Source organism: Oncorhynchus gorbuscha, linkage group LG17 (assembly GCF_021184085.1).
Source record: "Oncorhynchus gorbuscha isolate QuinsamMale2020 ecotype Even-year linkage group LG17, OgorEven_v1.0, whole genome shotgun sequence".
Classification (NCBI taxonomy): domain Eukaryota; kingdom Metazoa; phylum Chordata; class Actinopteri; order Salmoniformes; family Salmonidae; genus Oncorhynchus; species Oncorhynchus gorbuscha.
In genome coordinates, this window is record NC_060189.1 from 53199229 (window position 1) to 53224684 (window position 25456).

General features: G+C 46.8%; 1 protein-coding gene across 9 annotated transcripts in view; it reads right to left on the reverse strand.

Moving 5' to 3' along the window:
* LOC124001108 (teneurin-3-like) overlaps window positions 1-25456 on the reverse strand; it is a 476023-nt gene that overhangs the window by 180962 nt on the left and 269605 nt on the right. For all 9 annotated transcript variants that reach the window (XM_046307670.1, XM_046307668.1, XM_046307667.1 and 6 more), the window contains one exon: window positions 22339-22557. In XM_046307670.1, coding sequence (XP_046163626.1) covers window positions 22339-22557 — 219 coding nt within the window. The remainder of the gene's footprint in view (window positions 1-22338; window positions 22558-25456) is intronic.

The window sequence follows — 25456 nt, forward strand, 5'->3', positions numbered from 1 at the left end:
GGGTCAGAAGTTTACATGCACTAAATTGACTGTGCCTTTAAACAGCTTGGGAAATTCCAGAAAATGATGTCATGGCTTTAGAAGCTTCTGATAGGCTAATTGACATAATTTGAGTCAATTGGAGGTGAACCTCTGGATGTATTCAAGGCCTACCTTCAAACGCAGTGCCTCTTTGCTTGACATCATGGGAAAATCTAAAGAAATCAGCCAAGACCTAAGAAAATTGTAGTCCACAAGTCTGGTTCATCCTTGGCAATTTCCAAACGCCTGAAGGTATCACATTCATCTGTACAAACAATAGTACGCAAGTATAAGCACCATGGGACCACATAGCCATCATAGGAAGCGGTCTCGCTCAGGAAGCGGTCTGTCTCCTAGAGGTGAATGTACTTTTGGTAAGAAAAGTGCAAATCAATCCCAGAACAACAGCAAAGGACCCTGTGAAGATGCTGGAGGAAACAGGTACAAAAGTATCTATAGCCACAGTAAAACGAGTCCTATACTGACATAACCTGAAAGGCCACTCAGCAAGGAAGAAGCCACTGCTTCAAAACCGCCATAAAATAGCCAGACACTTGGTTTGCAACTGCACATGGGGACAAAGATCGTACTTTTTGGAGAAATGTCCTCTGGTCAGATGAAACATAAATAGAACTGTTTGACCATAATGACCATTGTTATGTTTGAAGGGAAAAGGGGGAGGCTTGCAAGCCGAAGAACACCATCCCAACCATGAATCACGGGGGTGGCAGCATCATGTTGTGGGGGTGCTTTGCTGCAGGAGGGACTGGTGCACTTCACAAAATAGATGGCATCATGACGGAGGAAAATTATGTGGACATATTGCAGCAACATCTCAATACATCAGTCAGGAAGTTAAAGTTTGGTCACAAATGGGTCTTCCAAATAGACAATGACCCCAAGCATACTTCCAAAGTTGTGGCAAAATGGCTTAAGGATAACAAAGTCAAGGTATTGGAGTGGCCATCACAAAGCCCTGACCTCAATCCCATCGAAAATGTGTGGGCAGAACTGAAAAGGCGTGTGTGAGCAAGGAGGCCTACAAACCTGACTTGGTTACACCAGCTCGGTCAGGAGGAATGGGCCAAAATTCACCCAACTCATTGTGGGATACTTGTGGAAGGCTACCCAAAACGTTTGACCCAAGTTAAGAAATTTAAAGGCAATGCTACCAAATACTAATTGAGTGTATGTAAACTTCTGACCCACTGGGAATGTGATGAAAGAAATAAAAGCTGAAATAAATCATTCTCTCTACTATTATTCTGACATTTCACATTCTTAAAATAAAGTGGTGATCCTAACTGACCTAAGGCAGGGAATGTTTACTAGGATTACATGTCAGGAATTGTGAAAAATGCATTTGGCTAAGGTGCATGTAAACTTCTGACTTCAACTGTATATCTGACGGACCATCAGCCAGAGAGACCTACTAGTGAGATGTCTCTTCTGATATCTTCAATAAGGACGTGACATGCAAACAAATAACGACATCACCATGAAAGTGCATCGATTGATGGAGAATAGATATAACTGGTTCTCTTTCTTTTCTTTCAATATACTTTTCAATCCATCCTGACGTTCCAAGACATTAGTCATTTGGTAGATGTGTCAGTTTGTCCAATGGCACTTAACTGGTCCAGACTCTGAAGAACATAAATTCACTGGTGCAGACTCTGAAGAACATCACTTCACTGGTCCAGACTCTGAAGAACATCACTTCACTGGTCCAGACTCTGAAGAACATAAATTCACTGGTCCAGACTCTGAAGAACATAAATTCACTGGTGCAGACTCTGAAGAACATAAATTCACTGGTGCAGACTCTGAAGAACATCACTTCACTGGTCCAGACTCAGAAGAACATCACTTCACTGGTCCAGACTCTGAAGAACATCACTTCACTGGTCCAGACTCTGAAGAACATCACTTCTCTGGTCCAGACTCTGAAGAACATAAATTCACTGGTCCAGACTCTGAAGAACATCACTTCACTGGTCCAGACTCTGAAGAACATCACTTCACTGGTCCAGACTCTGAAGAACATCACTTCACTGGCCCAGACTCTGAAGAACCTCACTTCACTGGCCCAGACTCTGAAGAACATCACTCCACTGGTCCAGACTCTGAAGAACATCACTTCACTGGTCCAGACTCTGAAGAACATCACTTCACTGGTTCAGACTCTGAAGAACATCAGACTCTGAAGAACATCACTTCACTGGCCCAGACTCTGAAGAACATCACTTCACTGGCCCAGACTCTGAAGAACATCACTTCACTGGCCCAGACTCTGAATAACATCACTTCACTGGTCCAGACTCTGAAGAACATCACTTCACTGGTCCAGACTCTATAGAACATCACTTCACTGGTCCAGACTCTGAAGAACATCACATCACTGGTCCAGACTCTATAGAACATCACTTCACTGGTCCAGACTCTATAGAACATCACTTCACTGGTCCAGACTCTATAGAACATCACTTCACTGGTCCAGACTCTGAAGAACATCACTTACAGGCTATCATCTCGGAGTCAGGATTATACACAGTATGACTTTCTATGTATTTATTTTTCTGAATGAATGTTGTTCTTCAGAAACAGTGTTATTGTAATATTCAGCCAACTAAATCTAAGTGAGAACAATCAGTCTGAACGGAGGATTCTAGAGCGGTCAGGGACAAGAAATCTGGTCATTGTTTAGCTGACTGGTTGGCTAGCTGGACAGAAGGATGGATAGAGAGAGAGAGAGAAAGAGGGAGAGAGGGAGAGAAACTTTAAACACAGACCAGATTGCCCTGGCCAGACCAGACCCTGAGTGATCCCATCATTGGGTCCTGTCCACGGCTCCTCTTGGAAAGCTTTCACACTGTCATCCCAATCCCATCATGCATTGCCGCGAGCTTTGTTGTCCGCGCCAAGGTGCCGGCTGTGGGGTTGGGTGGCGAAGAAGGCGATGAGAGGGAGGGATGGAGAGACCGATGGAGAGGTTTTGAGTGAGCATGCGAAAGGGAGAGAGAGTTTTTGAGCGTGTAAGAAGGTGAGCGGGTGCTGTATAAGTAAGCGACCGAGAGAAAGAATGGAGAGAAAGGAGACGAGAGAGGAGGAACGCAAGGGGTTGGAGACGGACCACACAGCAGCCTGTGGTTGGCTGTTACCAGAAGCAGGCGTGAGCGGGGCCTTGGGCCTGCGTTGTGGTGCGTGAAGATAATTTCACTTCCATCTGCTCCAGACAACAGGTCTAACCTTAAGCGACTGTCACCCAGGCGGAGAGCTCTTTGTTGGGCGTCGACAAGACGAAGCGTCCTCTCTGCCCGCCGACCCACACCAAATAGAGAACAACGCTTATTTTGTAGAGAGCAGAGGCAGGCTTTGTGTAGGACGGAGGATGACAGGTGTGTGTCGGTGTGTCGGTAAGAGGGAGTATTTGCTCGTCATTTCTCCAAGAGAAGAGGCCTGTCAAGGTCAATCTGGTGTCGTTCCATTCAATTTCCACACAGCTTGTGTGTCCTTCTGTATCCTCACAGGCAACACACACACACACACACACACACACACACACACACACACACACACACACACACACACACACACACACACACACACACACACACACACACACACACACACACACACACACACACACACACACACACACACACACACACACACACACACACACACACACATTCCCAGAGGCAGGTGGATTTCTCCACCACGGCCTATTTATTGCCTTACCTCCCTAATCTTACTACATTTGCACACACTGTATATTTTTCTGTTGTGTTATTGACTGTATGTTTGTTTATTCCATGTGTAACTCTGTGTTGTTGTTTGTGTCACACTGCTTTGCTTTATCTTGGCCAGGTCGCAGTTGTTAATGAGAACTTGTTCTCAACTGGCCTACCTGGTTAAATAAAGGTGAAAAAACAATCCCTGTAGTCTCCCCTGCTGTCATTCCACCCTGACCAGATGAAAGGAATCATCTGGTCATATCTCATATCTGACTCCGTCTCCAGCCCTCCGGCCCTTCAAACACTCCGCCCGGTCGCACCGCGATGCTATTTATGAAAGATAAATATCAAGGGGTTATGACATTTATCAGCCCAGGTGTCTATGATTTTACTCTGGGTACAAAGTGCTGCTTAAATATTGACCAACTCAGAGGGGAAATCATTAGAGTGGGATCAATGGAGCGTCAAACCTTGTGGACCCCCGTAGAGGGAGAGAAGAGAAGCAGGAAAGAAGAAGAAGAAGAAGGAGAAGAAACACTTACGGTCGAAGAAATGTCACTTCTCAAACGGTGGAAGGGAGACGTGAGACCTGAGCGGATACTAAACAGCCATCAGCTCAGATGTTTAGACGAGGAAGACTGAGGCGGCGTCACAAGTGACACAACCTATTCCCTATGTAGTGCACTACTGTTGACCGGAGCTCTATGGGCCCTAGTCAGAAGTAGTGCGCTGCATAGGGTGCCATTTTGGGAGTCATATTTAATCATTAATTCTGCCTGGGTGACTGATCTATCTACTGGAGGGATGGAGAGATGGAGGGAAAGAGCGACTGTGTAATTGCTTTAAAGGGGGGCAGGTGAAGGACAGTCATCTTTCTTAAATGACGAATTTCCCAGACATAACATGTTGGAAGGGAGAGTTGAGGCTTTTAAGTGTGAGGTTGTACCTTCCAGTCAAATGTATGGCGGAATGATTAAGTGCAGTGTCACTGGGAAAATGAAATATCTTGTTCTGTGGTAATTGCGTTATGCGTTCATGTAACATTTATACAGTGTAAGACTCGATCGCCGTGTAATAGCCTGGTTTACCCACTGACAGAGAAGAAGTAGACCGGTGGGATTTGGGTCTTAACCATTAGACCGAGAGGACATCCTCGAGGTCCAAGGGTGACATTTGAGCTTCTAAGTCACGAGAGCGAGATTCCAAATAACCACAGCTACGAAGACACAGACCATGAAATGGGATTCCCTTCAATGATATTCACTGTCAACATCACTATGCCCAAACGAACAAACAGCAATATTCCTGGTTCATACAAGCAAATTGTTTTCGCCCATGATTACTTCTGGTCGACTAAAGGCATACTTCATGATGATCTACTTCCCCAGTCAGATGAACTTGTTGATACCATTTTTATGTCTCGGTGTCCAGTATGATGGACGTTAGAGGTAGCATTGCCAGCCAATGCTAACTAGCATTAGCGCTATGACTGGAAGTCTATGGGTATCTGCTAGCATGCTGAGACATCCTAAAAAGAAATCACGGTCAGACAATCTCAAAATACTGCATTGCTCATGAGCGCTGAACGGGCGCATGCCACAGCGAGGATAGAGATTTAGCGGAAGCGCGCATATCACATTTCACACAGGCGTCCACCACGGAGAGCTGACATCACAGGACGAGGACCCACTGAAGTGGAGCCCAGTAGACAGTGGACTGTTGTTGGGCACTGCTCTGTTTGACCCTCTGTTTGGATTTACATTCACACTGTGCAGGGACGGGGGAGAGGTGTGTGTGTGTGTGTGTGTGTGTGTGTGTGTGTGTGTGTGTGTGTGTGTGTGTGTGTGTGTGTGTGTGTGTGTGTGTGTGTGTGTGTGTGTGTGTGTGTGTGTGTGTGTGTGTGTGTGTGTGTGTGTGTGTGTGTGTGTGTGTGTGTGCGTCCATGACAGTTACATAGAAAATAGATGTTCCTTTGCCGCTCTGCCAGGCCCAAACAACAGGGTTATGACTGTAAAATGCTTCCAAGGAAACATGCACAGATCTCCAAACACATGAATCATAGCGGCTGCCGTGTATAAACAGAACAACCATGGAAAGTTTGTAACACTGAGCTATAATGAATGTAAGAAACCTTATCGTGAATATTCATGCACACACACACACACACACACACACACACACACACACACACACACACACACACACACACACACACACACACACACACACACACACACACACACACACACACACACACACACACACACACACACACACACACACACACACACACACACACACACACTTCTCCTCAGGTATTGTGTGACTACGGCATCTATTTTGGTGACATGGGTTACACTCTGAGCCTGCACAGTCAATGTTTGACCTTCTACTCTGTGTGCCATTTCACATAGGGGGGGGTCCATTGACTTGGGGAAGGCAGACAGGCAGACAGACAGACAGGCAGCCATGCAGGCAGACAGACAGGCAGCCAGACACCGCAGCGTGTTTTTCATTACTATCGGCTTTTGACTTTACAGAAGGCACTGAAGCAGACACCCTTGCCCTTACACACCCCGTACCGAGACAAGAGGAGAGAGACAAGAGGAGAGAGACAAGAGGGGATGGAATCTATTTCGCCTATCTTCCGAGTGACTGACACTCCTAACACAAGCCAGAGAGAGAGAGAGAGAGGCACATAAAGAGAGAGAAAAAGAGAAATGGAGAAAGAGAAGGAAAGAGTGACAGACCTCGGACAAGGAGAGAGAGACTGAGACCGAGATGGACAGAAAGAGAGGGAAGAGGAAAGACAGACAAGACAGGCTGTAGCGTCTTCTGTGGTACGGAGCAGAGCCAGGCAGCCACGCGTGTGTTAGTTCTGGGGGCCTCCGGTAAATGTTATTGGAAATCCTGGGCTGTAAAATTGCTACTTTCATGCCTACTGCACCTGACAATAGCCATCAACAGTGAAGGGGAAATAGGGAGAGAGGGAGGGAAGGGGGGAGAGACAGGGAGAGAGACATCTGACAATGGCGATCAACAGTGAAGAGAGAGAGAGAGATTGAGAAAAAGAGAGAGCTAGAGAGGAAGAGAAGGTCAGGGCCTGTACCTGTCATGCAGGTAAAAGAGGACCCAAAAGCGACTTAACAGAAACAGAGTTTATTAAAGTCCAAAACGGAATAACAGAATTCCTCTAGACTTGTAGAGGGGAAACAACTGGAGAAGCGGCCACAGACTGCAGGTCGCTTCGGGTAGGCGCAGGCCGTAGTCGACTGAGACACCTGCTCACACGCAGCATCTGATGAAGGCACAAAACACGACAGGACAGGGTGATACACAATCACGGCAAAAACACGACAGGACAGGGCGAAACGCAATCACGGCATGGTGAATACAATACAAGGAACCGACGGAACAGGAACGGATCACAAAGGAATAAATAGGGACTCTAATCAGGGGAAAGGATCGGGAACAGGTGTGGGAAGACTAAATGATGATTAGGGGAATAGGAACAGCTGGGAGCAGGAACGGAACGACAGAGAGAAGAGAGAGCGAGAGAGTGAGAGAGGGAGGGGAGAGAGAGGGATAGAACCAAACAAGACCAGCAGAGGGAAACGAATAGCATGGGGAGCACAGGGACAAGACATGACAATAAATGACAAACATGACAGTACCCCCCACTCACCGAGCGCCTCCTGGCGCACTCGAGGAGGAATCCTGGCGGCAACGGAGGAAATCATCGATGAGCGAACGGTCCAGCACGTCCCGAGACGGAACCCAACTCCTCTCCTCAGGACCGTAACCCTCCCAATCCACTAGGTATTGGTGACCCCGTCCCGAGAACGCATGTCCATAATCTTATGTACCTTGTAAATAGGTGCGCTCTCGACAAGGACGGGAGGGGGGAGGGAAGACGAACGGGGGTGCGAAGAAAGGGCTTAACACAGGAGACATGGAAGACAGGATGGACGCGACGAAGATGTCGCGGAAGAAGCAGTCGCACAGCGACAGGATTGACGACCTGGGAGACACGGAACGGACCAATGAACCGCGGAGTCAACTTACGAGAAGCTGTCGTAAGAGGAAGGTTGCGAGTGGAAAGCCACACTCTCTGGCCGCAACAATACCTTGGACTCTTAATCCTGCGTTTATTGGCGGCTCTCACCGTCTGTGCCCTGTAACGGCAAAGTGCAGACCTCACCCTCCTCCAGGTGCGCTCACAACGTTGGACAAACGCTTGAGCGGAGGAACGCTGGACTCGGCAAGCTGGGATGAGAACAGAGGAGGCTGGTAACCCAGACTACTCTGAAACGGAGATAACCCGGTAGCAGACGAAGGAAGCGAATTGTGAGCGTATTCTGCCCAGGGGAGCTGTTCTGCCCAAGACGCAGGGTTTCTGAAAGAAAGGCTGCGTAGTATGCGACCAATCGTCTGATTGGCCCTCTCTGCTTGACCGTTAGACTGGGGATGAAACCCGGAAGAGAGACTGACGGACGCACCAATCAAACGACAGAACTCCCTCCAAAACTGTGACGTGAATTGCGGGCCTCTGTCTGAAACGGCGTCTAACGGGAGGCCATGAATTCTGAATACATTCTCAATAATGATTTGTGCCGTCTCCTTAGCGGAAGGAAGTTTAGCGAGGGAATGAAATGTGCCGCCTTAGAGAACCTATCGACAACCGTCAGAATCACAGTCTTCCCCGCAGACAAAGGCAGACCGGTAATGAAGTCTAAGGCAATGTGAGACCATGGTCGAGAAGGAATGGGGAGCGGTCTGAGACGACCGGCAGGAGGAGAGTTACCCGACTTAGTCTGCGCGCAGTCCGAACAAGCAGCCACGAAACGGCGCGTGTCACGCTCCTGAGTCGGCCACCAAAAGCGCTGGCGCATAGACGCAAGAGTGCCTCGAACACCGGGATGACCAGCTAACTTGGCAGAGTGAGCCCACTGAAGAACAGCCAGACGAGTGGAAACAGGAACGAAAAGGAGGTTACTAGGACAAGCGCGGCGACGCAGTGTGCGTGAGTGCTTGCTTAACCTGTCTTTCAATTCCCCAGACTGTTAACCCGACAACACGCCCATAAGGAAGAATCCCCTCGGGATCAGTAGAAGCCACAGAAGAACTAAACAGACGGGATAAGGCATCAGGCTTGGTGTTCTTGCTACCCGGACGGTAAGAAATCACAAACTCGAAACGAGCGAAAAACAACGCCCAACGAGCTTGACGGGCATTAAGTCGTTTGGCAGAACGGATGTACTCAAGGTTCTTATGGTCTGTCCAAACGACAAAGGAACGGTCGCCCCCTCCAACCACTGTCGCCATTCGCCTAGGGCTAAGCGGATGGCGAGCAGTTCACGGTTACCCACATCATAGTTGCGCTCAGATGGCGACAGGCGATGAGAAAAATAAGCGCAAGGATGAACCTTATCGTCAGACTGGAAGCGCTGGGATAGGATGGCTCCCACGCCTACCTCTGAAGCGTCAACCTCGACAATGAATTGTCTAGTGACGTCAGGAGTAACGAGGATAGGAGCGGACGTAAAACGTTCTTTTAGAAGATCAAAAGCTCCCTGGGCGGAACCGGACCACTTAAAACACGTCTTGACAGAAGTAAGAGCTGTGAGAGGGGCAGCAACTTGACCGAAATTACGAATGAAACGCCGATAGAAATTAGCGAAACCTAAAAAGCGCTGCAACTCGACACGTGACCTTGGAACGGGCCAATCACTGACAGCTTGGACCTTAGCGGAATCCATCTGAATGCCTTCAGCGGAAATAACGGAACCGAGAAAAGTAACGGAGGAGACATGAAAAGAGCACTTCTCAGCCTTTACGTAGAGACAATTCTCTAAAAGGCGCTGTAGAACACGTCGAACGTGCTGAACATGAATCTCGAGTGACGGAGAAAAAATCAGGATATCGTCAAGATAGACAAAAACAAAAATGTTCAGCATGTCTCTCAGAACATCATTAACTAATGCCTGAAAAACAGCTGGCGCATTGGCGAGACCGAACGGCAGAACCCGGTACTCAAAATGCCCTAACGGAGTGTTAAACGCCGTTTTCCACTCGTCCCCCTCTCTGATGCGCACGAGATGGTAAGCGTTACGAAGGTCCAACTTAGTAAAGCACCTGGCTCCCTGCAGAATCTCGAAGGCTGATGACATAAGGGGAAGCGGATAACGATTCTTAACCGTTATGTCATTCAGCCCTCGATAATCCACGCAGGGCGCAGAGTACCGTCCTTCTTTTTAACAAAAAAGAACCCCGCCCCGGCCGGAGAAGAAGAAGGCACTATGGTACCGGCGTCAAGAGACACAGACAAATAATCCTCGAGAGCCTTACGTTCGGGAGCCGACAGAGAGTATAGTCTACCTCGAGGAGGAGTGGTCCCCGGAAGGAGATCAATACTACAATCATACGACCGGTGAGGAGGAAGGGAGTTGGCTCGGGACCGACTGAAGACCGTGCGCAGATCATGATATTCCTCCGGCACTCCTGTCAAATCGCCAGGTTCCTCCTGAGAAGTAGGGACAGAAGAAATGGGAGGGATGGCAGACATTAAACACTTCACATGACAAGAAACGTTCCAGGATAGGATAGAATTACTAGACCAATTAATAGAAGGATTATGACATACAAGCCAGGGTGACCCAAAACAACAGGTGTAAACGGTGAACGGAAAATCAAAAAAGAAATAGTCTCACTGTGGTTACCAGATACTGTGAGAGTTAAAGGTAGTGTCTCAAATTTGATACTGGGAAGATGACTACCATCTAAGGCAAACATGGGCGTAGGCCTGTCTAACGGTCTGAAAGGAATGTTATGTTTCCGAGCCCATGCTTCGTCCATGAAACAACCCTCAGCCCCAGAGTCAATCAAAGCACTGCATGTAGCACCCGAACCGGTCCAGCGTAGATGGACCGACATAGTAGTACAAGATCTAGATGAAGGGACCTGAGTAGTAGCGCTCACCAGTAGCCCTCCGCTTACTGATGGGCTCTGGCCTCTTACTGGACATGAATTAACAAAATGTCCAGCAACTCCGCAATAGAGGCACAGGCGGTTGGTGATCCTCCGTTCCCTCTCCTTATTCGAGATGCGAATCCCTCCCAGCTGCATGGGCTCAGTCTCAAAGCCAGAGGAGGGAGATGGTTGCGATGCGGAGCAGGGAAACACCGTTGATGCGAGCTCTCTTCCACGAGCCCGGTGACGAAGATCTACCCGTCGTTCTATGCGGATGGCGAGAGCAATCAAAGAGTCCACATCTGAAGGAACCTCCCGGGAGAGAATCTCATCCTTAACCACTGCGTGGAGTCCCTCCAGAAAACGAGCGAGCAGCGCCGGCTCGTTCCACTCACTAGAGGCAGCAAGAGTGCGAAACTCAATGGAATAATCCGTTATGGACCGTTCACCTTGGCATAAGGAAGCCAGGGCCCTAGAAGCCTCCCCACCAAAAACTGAACGGTCAAAAACCCGAATCATCTCCTCTTTAAAGTTCTGGAATCTGTTAGAGCAATCAGCCCTTGCCTCCCAGATAGCTGTGCCCCATTCTCGAGCCCGGCCAGTAAGGAGTGAAATGACGTAAGCAACCCGAGCTCTCTCTCTAGAGTATGTGTGGGGTTGGAGAGAGAACACAATCTCACACTGCGTGAGAAAGGAGCGGCACTCAGTGGGCTGCCCGGAGTAGCAAGGTGGGTTATTAACCCTGGGTTCTGGAGGCTCGGCAGGCCAGGGAGTAACAGGTGGCACGAGACGTAGACTCTGGAACTGTCCAGAGAGGTCGGAAACCTGAGCGGCCAGGTTCTCCACGGCATGGCGAGCAGCAGACAATTCCTGCTCGTGTCTGCCGAGCATGGCTCCTTGGATCTCGACGGCAGTGTAACGAGCGTCTGAAGTCGCTGGGTCCATTCCTTGGTCGGTTCCTTCTGTCATGCAGGTAAAAGAGGACCCAAAAGCGACTTAACAGAAACAGAGTTTATTAAAGTCCAAAACGGAATAACAGAATTCCTCTAGACTTGTAGAGGGAAACAACTGGAGAAGCGGCCACAGACTGCAGGTCGCCGGGTAGGCGCAGGCCGTAGTCGACTGAGACACCTGCTCACACGCAGCATCTGATGAAGGCACAAAACACGACAGGACAGGGTGATACACAATCACGGCAAAAACACGACAGGACAGGGCGAAACGCAATCACGGCATGGTGAATACAATACAAGGAACCGACGGAACAGGAACGGATCACAAAGGAATAAATAGGGACTCTAATCAGGGGAAAGGATCGGGAACAGGTGTGGGAAGACTAAATGATGATTAGGGGAATAGGAACAGCTGGGAGCAGGAACGGAACGACAGAGAGAGGGATAGAACCAAACAAGACCAGCAGAGGGAAACGAATAGCATGGGGAGCACAGGGACAAGACATGACAATAAATGACAAACATGACAGTACCGGTCTGTTGCAGGAGGTGTGAGCGTGAACTGGTGACCTCCACTGAGTCCTTTAACGCGTCATCGACAATAAGGTCAGAGGAGGGCAAACCCAGACAAAAAGGATAATCACATTATCTTTCTTTCTTTCTTCTCTTAAAAGAGGTGAAGTGGGGTTGAGGGGGAAGAAGAAGCGAGTCAATAGAGTGCATTTTGCCGGGCGACAGAGAGGTTGGTCTAAGCAAAGGTTTCACTCAGGAGAGAGGAGAAGCCGCGTGTTGACGCTTTGCTCTCTGGCCTCGTTGCGAGGCGTGACGGTTCTATCTCGCACATACTATTGTGAAAGAAAGGTTGACACACAAAAAGACACTCTAGGTAAGACGACCTGCGCGCTTTTCCTTCACCTTGTCACAGGCTTCGTAAACAACGGCTGTAGGCTAACAGCGAAGTGCTTACTCACAGGCCCTTCCCAACAATGCAGAGATAATTGTTCTTGAGAAATAACAGAAAAGTAAAACAGGGATTAATACAAGGCATAATAAATACACAAAGAGTAACGATGAGTAACATTAAACCCTGGTATAACCCTGGTGTGAGGGTAAGTCTCGATGGAAACGCACCAGAAAAGTACTTATTCTCTCCTCTTCAGCTTCACAGACGAGAACACTTGAGGGTTGTTGTGGTGCTGTATAAGACTGAGGCTAGCGGTGTGAAGGAGAGGGAGAGACCCGGGGCCTGTGTAAATGGGTCGCCCACTGTGACCTTCCGGCTGCCCATTAGCACAAACAGCCCTCCTCTCCAGCCCCTCACAAGCCTCCTTCATACCCTGTTTCATCCGTTCTTTCGCCCCCTTCTCTTCAGTATGGGAGACTGGAGTCTTCACGCTGACCCTCTCTCAACTCTCTCCCTCCCTCCCTCTCTCGCTCCCTTTCTCTCTATTCATTCACACTCAGTACTTCTGTGCACAGAGCTCTCTGTTTTTCTGTTTTCGTAGTAGTTCTTCACCCTTTGCTGGCTCTGAGTCTCCAGCATTCTGTCCATTCTCTCTGATTGTCCTGCCTGTGCTTCTATTCAAGCCCATCTGTCAATGGCTTTGTCTCAATAGTTTCTCAAATAGCATCTATTCTTCGATCAATTTCAGTGAAAGGAGCACATTTTTTTCTGCAAAAGATAGTTTGGCCGAGGTTTTTCAGTCAATGTATGAGAGGACTGTAGACTGAACCTTTCTCTCTGTATGAGAGGACTGAGAATGTAGACTGACCCTTTCTCTGTGTATGAGAGGACTGAGACTGTAGACTGAACCTTTCTCTCTGTATGAGAGGACTGAGACTGTAGAGTAGACTGACCCTTTCTCTCTGTATGAGAGGACTGAGACTGTAGACTGAACCATTCTCTCTGTATGACAGGACTGAGACTGTAGACTGACCCATTCTCTCTGTATGAGAGGACTGAGACTGTAGACTGACCCTTTCTCTCTGTATGAGAAGACTAAGACCGTAGACTGACCCTTTCTCTCTGTATGAGAGGACTGAGACTGTAGACTGACCCTTTCTCTCTGTATGAGAGGACTGAGACTGTAGACTGACCCATTCTCTCTGTATGAGAGGCCTGAGACTGTAGACTGATCCATGCTCTCTGTATGAAGAGGCCTGAGACTGTAGACTGACCCTTTCTCTCTGTATGAGAGGACTGAGACTGTAGACTGACCATTTGTCTCTGTATGAGAGGACTGAGACTGTAGACTGACCCATTCTCTCTGTATGAGAGGCCTGAGACTGTAGACTGACCAATGCTCTCTGTATGAGAGGCCTGAGACTGTAGACTGACCCTTTCTCTCTGTATGAGACGACTAAGACCGTAGACTGACCCTTTCTCTCTGTATGAGAGGACTGAGACTGTAGACCAGTGGTCACCAAACTACGGCCCGCGGGCCGGATACGGCCCGTCAGCACATTTGGCCCGGCCCTCTGAACAATACCAGAGACGCTATCGAATTTTTTTCCTATTTGGCCTCCAGAAAAAAAATCCTAGGCCCGGCCCTGTCAAAGAGAGAACGGAATAATGGCGAAAAGGTTAGGTAAGAGAAAAATTGATTCTGAATGCAGGGTATTTAACCTGCAGTGGACAAACGATTATTTTTTTGTTCAATGCAAAGAAAAGGCTGTTTGTCTCATCTGTCAAGAGACGGTGGCGGTATTCAAAGAATACAATCTTCGCCGACACTATGAATCCCGTCACAAAGACAAGTACGATAGCTTGCAAGGTCAAATACGTGCAGACAAACTCTCAAAGCTAAAAAGTGGACTACTATCTCAGCAGAATACATTTGTACGCCAAGCTCAGCTGAACCAGGCATCCGTTCGGGCCAGCTTTCGGGTTGCTAAACTGATAGCAAGAAGCGGTAAGCCTTTCACTGACGGAGAGTTTGTTAAGAAATGTATGGATGCTGTCGCGGAGGAGGTGTGTCCCGAGAAGAAAGATGCATTTAATGCCGTAAGTCTGTCGGCGAGTACAATCACCAGACGCGTTGAAGAAATCGGGAGTAATGTATATGCCCAGCTGCAGCAGAAGACGAAAGAATTTGACTTTTTTTCATTAGCACTGGATGAGGGCACGGACGTGCAAGATACAGCGCAACTGCTCATTTTTATTCGTGGAGTTAGCGCAAACTTTGAGATATGCGAGGAGCTGGCAGCCCTCCAAAGTCTCAAAGGGACTACAACGGGAGAGGATATTTTTGACAAAGTGTGCCAAACCATGGAGAAGTTGGACCTGGACTGGTCAAAGCTAGCTAGCATCACGACTGACGGGGCTCCTAGCATGGTGGGCGAAACTCGCGGTCTAATAGGACGCATGAACCGGGAGTTGGAAAAAGGGGTCTCACCGCCCGCTACGAGTCCACTGCCTAATTCACCAGCAAGCACTGTGCTGCAAAGTGTTGACGTGGGATTCTGTATTGAAGGTTGTGGTGTCGTGCATAAACTTCATCAGAGCAAAGGGACTTAAACACAGGCAGTTCCAAGAATTCCTGTCTGAACTGGAGTCTACGCACGGAGATGTGCTGTACTACACATAGGTCCGATGGCTGAGCCGGGGCAGAGTTTTGAGGCGTTTTTACGAGCTGCTACCCGAAATTAACGCATTTCTTAATTTAAAAGACAAAACGGTCCCAGAGCTGATCGACCCAGAATGGAAATGGCACCTCGCATTTTTAACAGACGTGACAGAAATACTTAACAGCCTTAACTTGCAGCTACAAGGCGAGGGGAAACTCATTTGCGACATGTATTCACACATAAAAGCATTTGAGGTGAAATTAGCGCTGCTTTTGGAACAAGTGAAAAAGCGCAACTTCGTCCATCTTCCTGCTACCCAAAACCTGTCGACAGAGAACCCAGCGTTCCCGTTCCCAGCTGAAAAGTGCGTGGAAGCACTGGAAATGCTGAAGGCGGAGTTCGGTGTGCGATTCAGTGAACTACATGTTCATGCAAAAGAAATCCGTCTTTTTCAGAACCCCTTTGTTGCCGACATTGATGAAGCCCAGCCTTCATATCAGTTTGAGTTGGCTGAGTTACAGAACTGTGATGTTCTGAAAGACGCATTCAAGCCCAACAGTCTCATTGACTTCTATGCCGCCCTCCCAAACGACACATATCCAAACATAAAAAAACACGCAATGAAAATGTCCACAGTTTTTGGCAGCACGTATATCTGCGAGAAAACCTTTTCTCGCATGAAACTGCTGAAAACCCCGATGAGATCAAGATTGACAGATGAACATTTGCATCAGTGCTTGAGACTGGCTGTAACTAGAATGGAACCTGATATTCAACTTCTCACCAGCCAGATGCAGGCCCACAGTTCACACAGATGAACATACATAGGTAAGCTCACTTTTCTGACTTGAATGAGTCATTCTGAGCATAAACAAATATAATCATAATAAAATCTACTGGGATAAAATCCATCTTTACAACCATACTGGTAGTGAAATGTATTGTGCTGTGTAGGTGCTGTATCACTTAGTTCAGTTTCTCAACCTGCTTCTTTTGTGGTTTTCACAGGGAAGTTTATGAGAGAGAGCTGCAAACAGCGGTGTCTACAAGCCTACTGGAACCTACAAAAGGATTATAAGGAAGGAACACAAGAACTTTAAGAGACTGCTCATATGTGTCAGAGAGATTCTGCTCTGACAACTGAGCTGAACTTTTATCTGTTAAGATTGTGCATGGCACGACAGAAAGTTAATGTTCCATGGCTTTTTTTTCTATGAAGAACCCAGAGAGAGTTATTTAGTTATTATTTATTTCCTGTTTTTTCTGTGAAGAACTCAGAGAGGGTTATTTAGTTATTATTTATTTCATTAATAGTGTTATTATTTGTTTCCTGACTTTTTTTCTGTAAAGAACCTGGAAAGCGTTATTTGGTTATGTGTGGCTTTCTGGAAAACAATAAATTTTTTAAGCTCCCCTACGATTGTCACACTTTTTCTATTACAAAATGACACCGGCCCCCCATCAGAGAAGGGAAAAGTTATGTGGCCCTCACAGGAAAAAGTTTGGGGACCCCTGTTGTAGAGTCTTCCAAGCTGACCCTAACTCTCTCTGCCTTTGTCTCTCTATAATTTCCTCTCCCTCTCTCGTTCCCCCCCTCTCTCCGCTCATCCAGTTTCAGGACAGGTCTCAGAGGAGGAGCAGAGTGGACTGGACCTGGGCGCCGGCGAGCCTGTTTGCTTTACTAAGTGATCCCAGTCACCGAGAAGAGGAGATTATGGAAGATTATGGATTATGGAAGATTGACATGAAGACACGGGGACCAACTCTCTGTCTCTCTCTGTGTCTCTCTTCCTCTCTGTCTCTCTCTCTGTCTCCATCTTTCTCTTCCCCACTCTCTCTCTCATTATCCCTGTCGACGATGGCTCCCAGAGCTAAAAGTCCTCATGGCGTCTTTCTCCCCCCAGGTATGGTGTCTCGTTAAAACGTCTTCCGTTTAGACATCGATTGAGGCGCGCGCCTACGAAAATTGCCTACTTAAAAAACGTAAAGTGGCGACAAAGTATTTTTTCCCTCATGAAGCTTTACTTTCAGCCTTACAGTCAGTCTCTAGCTGTCAATGGGGAACGGGGATGGCGTCTCTAGTTGTCTTCTGAAGGCTTGGGCGCCTGGGGTTGGAAGTATTGTGTGTGTGTGTGTGTGTGTGTGTGTGTGTGTGTGTGTGTGTGTGTGTGTGTGTGTGCGTGCGTGCGTGCGTGCGTGCGTGCGTGTGCGTGCGCGTGTGTGTGCGTGTTGGGGTCTAGACTGCTCTGCTACTCTGCTGTAGGTCCAGATGACTATCAGATGGTTAAACCACTCTATATGAAAGGTCCGAGAGGGGAGAGGAGAAGCTCTGAGGGGACGTGGATCATAGAAGATCTCACTTCCTTATGTTCGACTGGCTCTGATTAGATTTTAACGGTCATGAAGGCCGTGGATATGGCTGTGTATATAGTGTGGAAATGAAGTTTCCTCCGTCGGTAATTAACATATGATGAATTTAGAGGGGATGGTGTGGTTAGCTTTGTGTGTGTGTGTGTGCGTGTGTGTGTTTGTGTGTGTTTGACAGCTGTATATTGGGGATTATGATGAGAGGAAGCTTCATAATTAACCTCGTAGCTCAAGTCAATAAACTGAGCCATCAAAGACAAAACGTTAAGTAAAGACATATGAGAACAGGACTAGATCAGATAAACATGACAAAATGGACTCTTCTACAGATAAACATGACAAAATGGACTCTTCTACAGGTAAACATGATAAAATGGACTCTTCTACAGATAAACATGACAAAATGGACTCTTCTACAGATAAACATGACAAAATGGACTCTTCTACAGATAAACATGACAAAATGGACTCTTCTACAGATAAACATGACAAAATGGACTCTTCTACAGATAAACATGACAAAATGGACTCTTCTACAGATAAACATGACAAAATGGACTCTGCTACAGATAAACATGACACAATGGACTCTTCTACAGGTAAACATGACAAAATGGACTCTTCTACAGATAAACATGACAAAATGGACTCTTCTACAGGTAAACATGATAAAATGGACTCTTCTACAGATAAACATGACAAAATGGACTCTTCTACAGATAAACATGACAAAATGGACTCTTCTACAGATAAACATGACAAAATGGACTCTTCTACAGATAAACATGACAAAATGGACTCTGCTACAGATAAACATGACACAATGGACTCTTCTACAGGTAAACATGACAAAATGGACTCTTCTACAGATAAACATGACAAAATGGACTCTTCTACAGATAAACATGACAAAATGGACTCTTCTACAGGTAAACATGACACAATGGACTCTTCTACAGATAAACATGACAAAATGGACTCTTCTACAGGTAAACATGACACAATGGACTCTTCTACAGGTAAACATGACAAAATGGACTCTTCTACAGGTAAACATGACACAATGGACTCTTCTACAGGTAAACATGACAAAATGGACTCTGCTACAGATAAACATGACAAAATGGACTCTTCTACAGGTAAACATGACAAAATGGACTCTTCTACAGGTAAACATGACACAATGGACTCTTCTACAGGTAAACATGACAAAATGGACTCTTCTACAGATAAACATGACAAAATGGACTCTTCTACAGATAAACATGACACAATGGACTCTTCTACAGGTAAACATGACACAATGGACTCTTCTACAGGTAAACATGACAAAATGGACTCTCCTACAGATAAACATGACACAATGGACTCTTCTACAGGTAAACATGACAAAATGGACTCTACAGATAAACATGACAAAATGGACTCTTCTACAGATAAACATGACAAAATGGACTCTTCTACAGATAAACATGACAAAATGTAATCTTCTACAGGTAAATATGTTCAAATCTATTTGAAGTTCTGCCTATAAATGGCTTATAAACAAGACCGTTTTTTAACTGTTTAATTAAGCACATTCATAAGTGTATAAACAGCTTTAATTGAGCACTCCTCCCAGCGTCTCTCTCTATTCTCTGTCCAGTCTCCTCTAGATTCACAGTGCAGATCCAGCGGAGGCCCGATGTCCGGTAGTGACAGCCACTACAGGTTAGGACCTCTCCTCTCCGTCCCTCTCTCTTCCTGACACTGATGCAGTCAGACTGGGAGCACTGAGGCTGCACAGAGAAGCCCTAATTCATTATGGGATATGAAGGCCAAACAGCACTGAATGACAGGAGGCAGGGAACTGGGAGTGAGGGTGGGTGGATGAGTTGTCTGTCTGTCTGTGAGTGTCTGTGCTTGTTTGTGTGTGTGTGTTTCTGTGTGTCTGTGTGCATGTGCGCGAGTCTTCCTCTCAGACAACGGGAGAGAGAGAGGCAGGCCGAAACTGGGCCATGTTGGGGTGAGAAGTGCCTTGTCATAGTATAGTCCTGTCTCTATGACAACGAGATGCAGTCACAGCCAACGGGCCTATTAACAGAGCCTCCCGTGTCCTATCCACAGTCTGGCTACTGACCTCTGCTCTGAATGGATCTAATGTCACATTAGGAGAAACTAGTCCTCTCTGTGTACTTGAGATGCACTTAAACCTTCATTTCAACTTTAACCCCAACTGCATTGGGTCAGCAATTACCAGACTAAATCTACAACACATGTCAAACAATGATCATAACAGACAGCAATGCTATAACAACAGACACAGAGTTCAGACAGAGGTTTCAACCGCATGACAGGGAAACAGGACATATAGACTAGTTAGAATGGGAAAATGAACTATATTTAACTTCTCTATAAGAGTCTGTCTGGCTATCAATCAGACTAACTAGAAAGAGCTGGAAGTTCCGGGCATTTCCATAAGCACACATTGAGAATAGAGAAACGTTCTGTTGTCAGCAAAGAGAGTAACCGTTGTGTTAGTAAATAGAGAGAACGTAGCAACAATGCTGTGCCTCACCATTACAAGATGTTGCGAGAACATTATACAGTAAAGAGAGGGAACGTTGAGGGAATGTTGTGCAGTAAAGAGAGGGAACGTTGTGCAGTAAAGTGAGGGAACGTTATGGGAATGTTGTGCAGTAAAGAGAGGGAACGTTGTGCAGTAAAGTGAGGGAACGTTATGGGAATGTTGTGCAGTAAAGAGAGGGAACGTTGTGCAGTAAAGAGAGGGAACGTTGTGCGGTAAAGAGAGGGAACGTTATGGGAATGTTGTGCAGTAAAGAGAGGGAACGTTGTGCAGTAAAGTGAGGGAACGTTATGGGAATGTTGTGCAGTAAAGAGAGGGAACGTTGTGCGGTAAAGAGAGGGAACGTTATGGGAATGTTGTGCAGTAAATAGAGGGAACGTTGTGCGGTAAAGAGAGGGAACGTTATGGGAATGTTGTGCAGTAAAGAGAGGGAACGTTGTGCAGTAAAGTGAGGGAATGTTATGGGAATGTTGTGCAGTAAAGAGAGGGAACGTTGTGCAGTAAAGAGAGGGAACGTTGTGCGGTAAAGAGAGGGAACGTTATGGGAATGTTGTGCAGTAAAGAGAGGGAACGTTGTGCAGTAAAGTGAGGGAACGTTATGGGAATGTTGTGCAGTAAAGAGAGGGAACGTTGTGCGGTAAAGAGAGGGAACGTTATGGGAATGTTGTGCAGTAAATAGAGGGAACGTTGTGCGGTAAAGAGAGGGAACGTTATGGGAATGTTGTGCAGTAAAGAGAGGGAACGTTGTGCAGTAAAGAGAGGGAACATTGAGGGAATGTTGTGCAGTAAAGAGAGGGAATGTTGTTCAGTAAAGAGAGGGAACGTTGTGCAGTAAAGAGAGGGAACTTTGTGCAGTAAAGAGAGGGAATGTTGTGCAGTAAAGAGAGGGAACTTTGTGCAGTAAAGAGAGGGAATGTTGTGCAGTAAAGAGAGGGAACATTGTTCAGTAAAGAGAGGGAATGTTGTGCAGTAAAGAGAGGGAACTTTGTGCAGTAAAGAGAGGGAACGTTGTGCAGTAAAGAGAGGGAACATTGTTCAGTAAAGAGAGGGAACGTTGTGCAGTAAAGAGAGGGAACATTGTTCAGTAAAGAGAGGGCAGTTCAGTAAAGAGAGGGAATGTTGTGCAGTAAAGAGAGGGAACATTGTTCAGTAAAGAGAGGGAACATTGTGCAGTAAAGAGAGGGAACGTTGTGCAGTAAAGAGAGGGAACGTTGTGCAGTAAAGAGAGGGAACGTTGTGCAGTAAAGAGAGGGAACGTTGTGCAGTAAAGAGAGGGAATGTTGTGCAGTAAAGAGAGGGAACGTTGTTCAGTAAAGAGAGGGAATGTTGTGCAGTAAAGAGAGGGAACGTTGTGCAGTAAAGAGAGGGAACATTGTTCAGTAAAGAGAGGGAATGTTGTGCAGTAAAGAGAGGGAACGTTGTGCAGTAAAGAGAGGGAACATTGTTCAGTAAAGAGAGGGAATGTTGTGCAGTAAAGAGAGGGAACGTTGTGCAGTAAAGAGAGGGAACGTTGTGCAGTAAAGAGAGGGAACGTTGTGCAGTAAAGAGAGGGAACGTTGTGCAGTAAAGAGAGGGAACGTTGTTCAGTAAAGAGAGGGAACGTTGTTCAGTAAAGAGAGGGAACGTTGTTCAGTAAAGAGAGGGAACATTATGGGAATGTTGTGCAGTAAAGAGAGGGAACGTTGTTCAGTAAAGAGAGGGAACATTATGGGAATGTTGTGCAATAAAGAGAGGGAACATTGTGAGGATGTTGTGCACATTGTGGGAACGGTATACAGCGCAATGTTGTGAGAACATTGTAGGGACATTGTGCCTTACCATTACAGGACATTTTGAGAACATTATATACTAAAGAGAGAAGGTGGTGCAGTAAAGGGAGAGAAGGTTGTGGGAACGTTGTAGGGACGTTGTGCCTTACCATTACAGGACATTTTGAGAACATTATATACTAAAGAGAGAAGGTGGTGCAGTAAAGGGAGAGAAGGTTGTGGGAACGTTGAGAGAAGGGACGTTGTGCCTTACCATTACAGGACATTTTGAGAACATTATATACTAAAGAGAGAAGGTGGTGCAGTAAAGGAGAGAGAAGGTTAAAGAGAAGGTGGTGCAGTAAAGGGAGAGAAGGTTGTGGGAACGTTGTAGGGACGTTGTGCCTTACCATTACAGGCGAGGCCGTGGTGGCTGTGAGCTGTGACCTGTGTTACAGGTAAGTACAGCGTGGCTGTGTACTCTTCCTCGTCCGACTCATGGACCGCTGGATGGGCGCTGGCGCTACTTAGCAACGAGCTCTGGTTGTCATGGAGATTGGGTGATGGTGGTTGCGAGTGTGAATGGTCAGTAACTGATGGGCTGGGTAGAGAGGATGGCATGGGAGAACCTAAAGAAAAAAATTAAACCGCCCATAAACAATAAGACTAACAAACAAACAAACAACAGAAAATGAAACTATGGCAACAGAACATACAGGTTTTGCAAGTAGAAATCATACTGACACAGAAAGTGTTAATGGGACATTGTGACAGTTGGTTTGCCTGGGTGAATACTTGTTTTTTTCAGTCAATAACCGTGTCATCATTGCGCCTGTGTTCACTAGATTGTTATGTATGTCTGGCATACATGTCTGGCATACATAACAACTTGGAGACCGGGGCCATTTGACTAGCTAGTCATGGCTATCACACATTTCCAACTTGAGTTCCTGCAAAATTCAGACCACAATAACCCTCTTCCTAGACACCACACACATACAGAAATACACTGACACATTCATACAAAGCCAACTGGATTCCAAGAATGTGTTAAGTGTGTCTCGAGTTCACAAGCATGCACGCACGCACGCACGCACGCACGCACGCACGCACGCACGCACGCACGCACGCACACACACACACACACACACACACACACACACACACACACACACACACACACACACACACACACACACACACACACACACACACACACACACACACACACACACACACACACACACACACACACACATTGGTTTGAAAGGTAATGATAGCATGTTATTTTTCTCTGACTCTCCACACACAATACCTTCATCACAGATACAGAGTAGCAATGGCTGCACAATGCAGAGACAACAACACTGCAGAGACAACAACACTGCAGAGACAACAACACTGCAGAGACAACAACACTGCAGACAACACCAACACTGCAGAGACAACAACACTGCAGAGACAACAACACTGCAGAGACAACACCACTACAGAGACAACAACACTGCAGAGACAACAACACTGCAGAGACTACAACACTGCAGAGACAACAACACTGCAGAGACAACAACACTGCAGAGACAACACCACTACAGAGACAACAACACTGCAACAACACTCCTGGAGTGCGCCCCAAATGGCATTCTAGTGTCATTTATAGTGCACTACTTTAGATCAGGATCACGGTCACATCTCTAAGGCTGTTATTAGCAGATCACACAGGAAAGAGCACCCACCCCTCTTCTGTATCTCGCCCCTAAAGCCCAATTTCCTGCAGCGATTGTTGTGGGGAGACCGTCTGAAATGGGGAGGACAATTTCCTGCAGCGATTGTTGTGGGGAGACCGTCTGAAATGGGGAGGACAATTTCCTGCAGCGATTGTTGTGGGGAGACCATCTGAAATGGGGAGGACAATTTCCTGAAATGGGGAGGACAATTTGCAGCGATTGTTGTGGGGAGACCGTCTGAAATGGGGAGGACAATTTCCGATTTTTCCCGGGAGGAGGGAGAGGCAGGCGTCTGAAGAAATGACTGAGTCGCCAGAAAGATGGAGACGGGATACTTTAATCAAAACGCTGACGGCCTTCTGAGCTTTATCTCACGGCTGGTCCAGACATCTAGACCAGAATGATGAAGACATACTACAACTAGACCAGAATGATGAAGACATGCTACATCATACAACCGTCTCACATGGAAATGTATTACCGTGTTCCACATCTACGCTACCGGGCCGCTTGCCGGTCTGCTTTTTCAACTTACAAGATTGAAAAAGCGAGATAGTCGCCTCATACGTACAGTAGGACTTTCACGGCTGTCTACTTAATGGCAGCGCCAGGCCATATCCACATCAGCTGTATTCTCATAGAGTCATCAAGACATGGATAACAGGCTATATACCCTTCAGGCAGGATAACAGGCAGCGATGGGGAAGTGTGTGTGTGTGTGTGTGTGTGTGTGTGTGTGTGTGTGTGTGTGTGTGTGTGTGTGTGCGTGCGTGCGTGCGTGCGCGTGTGCGTGCGTGCGTGCGTGCGTGTGCGTGTGTGTGTGCGTGTGTGTAGGCTGTGATAAGGAAGTGTGGCAGTAAATACATAACCGCTCACTTAGTTGTGACAGATGGTTCCATCAAGGATTTAGCGATCCAAGGGCTTTATAGATGAATGTGATTGATTGGTGGAGGGCTACTGTGTTACATACAGCTGATGGGAGAAACACAATTAGAGGCAGAGAAGTCGTGTAGGACTCTAGCCCAGTTCTCTGTTCTATACTGTTCAGCCCTGTAACAGTTCTATCTCTGTCTATACTGCTCAGCCCTGTAACAGTTCTATCTCTGTCTATACTGCTCAGCCCTGTAACAGTTCTATCTCTGTCTATACTGCTCAGCCCTGTAACAGTTCTATCTCTGTCTATACTGCTCAGCCCTGTAACAGTTCTATCTCTGTCTATACTGCTCAGCCCTGTAACAGTTATATCTCTGTCTATACTGCTCAGCCCTGTAACAGTTATATCTCTGTCTATACTGCTCAGCCCTGTAACAGTTCTATCTCTGTCTATACTGCTCAGCCCTGTAACAGTTCTATCTCTGTCTATACTGCTCAGCCCTGTAACAGTTCTATCTCTGTCTATACTGCTCAGCCCTGTAACAGTTCTGTCTATACTGCTCAGCCCTGTAACAGTTCTATCTCTGTCTATACTGCTCAGCCCTGTAACAGTTCTATCTCTGTCTATACTGCTCAGCCCTGTAACAGTTCTATCTCTGTCTATACTGTTCAGCCCTGTAACAGTTCCATCTCTGTCTATACTGCTCAGCCCTGTAACAGTTCTATCTCTGTCTATACTGCTCAGCCCTGTAACAGTTCTATCTCTGTCTATACTGCTCAGCCCTGTAACAGTTCTATCTCTGTCTATACTGTTCAGCCCTGTAACAGTTCTATCTCTGTCTATACTGCTCAGCCCTGTAACAGTTCTATCTCTGTTCTATACTGCTCAGCCCTGTAACAGTTCTATCTCTGTTCTATACTGCTCAGC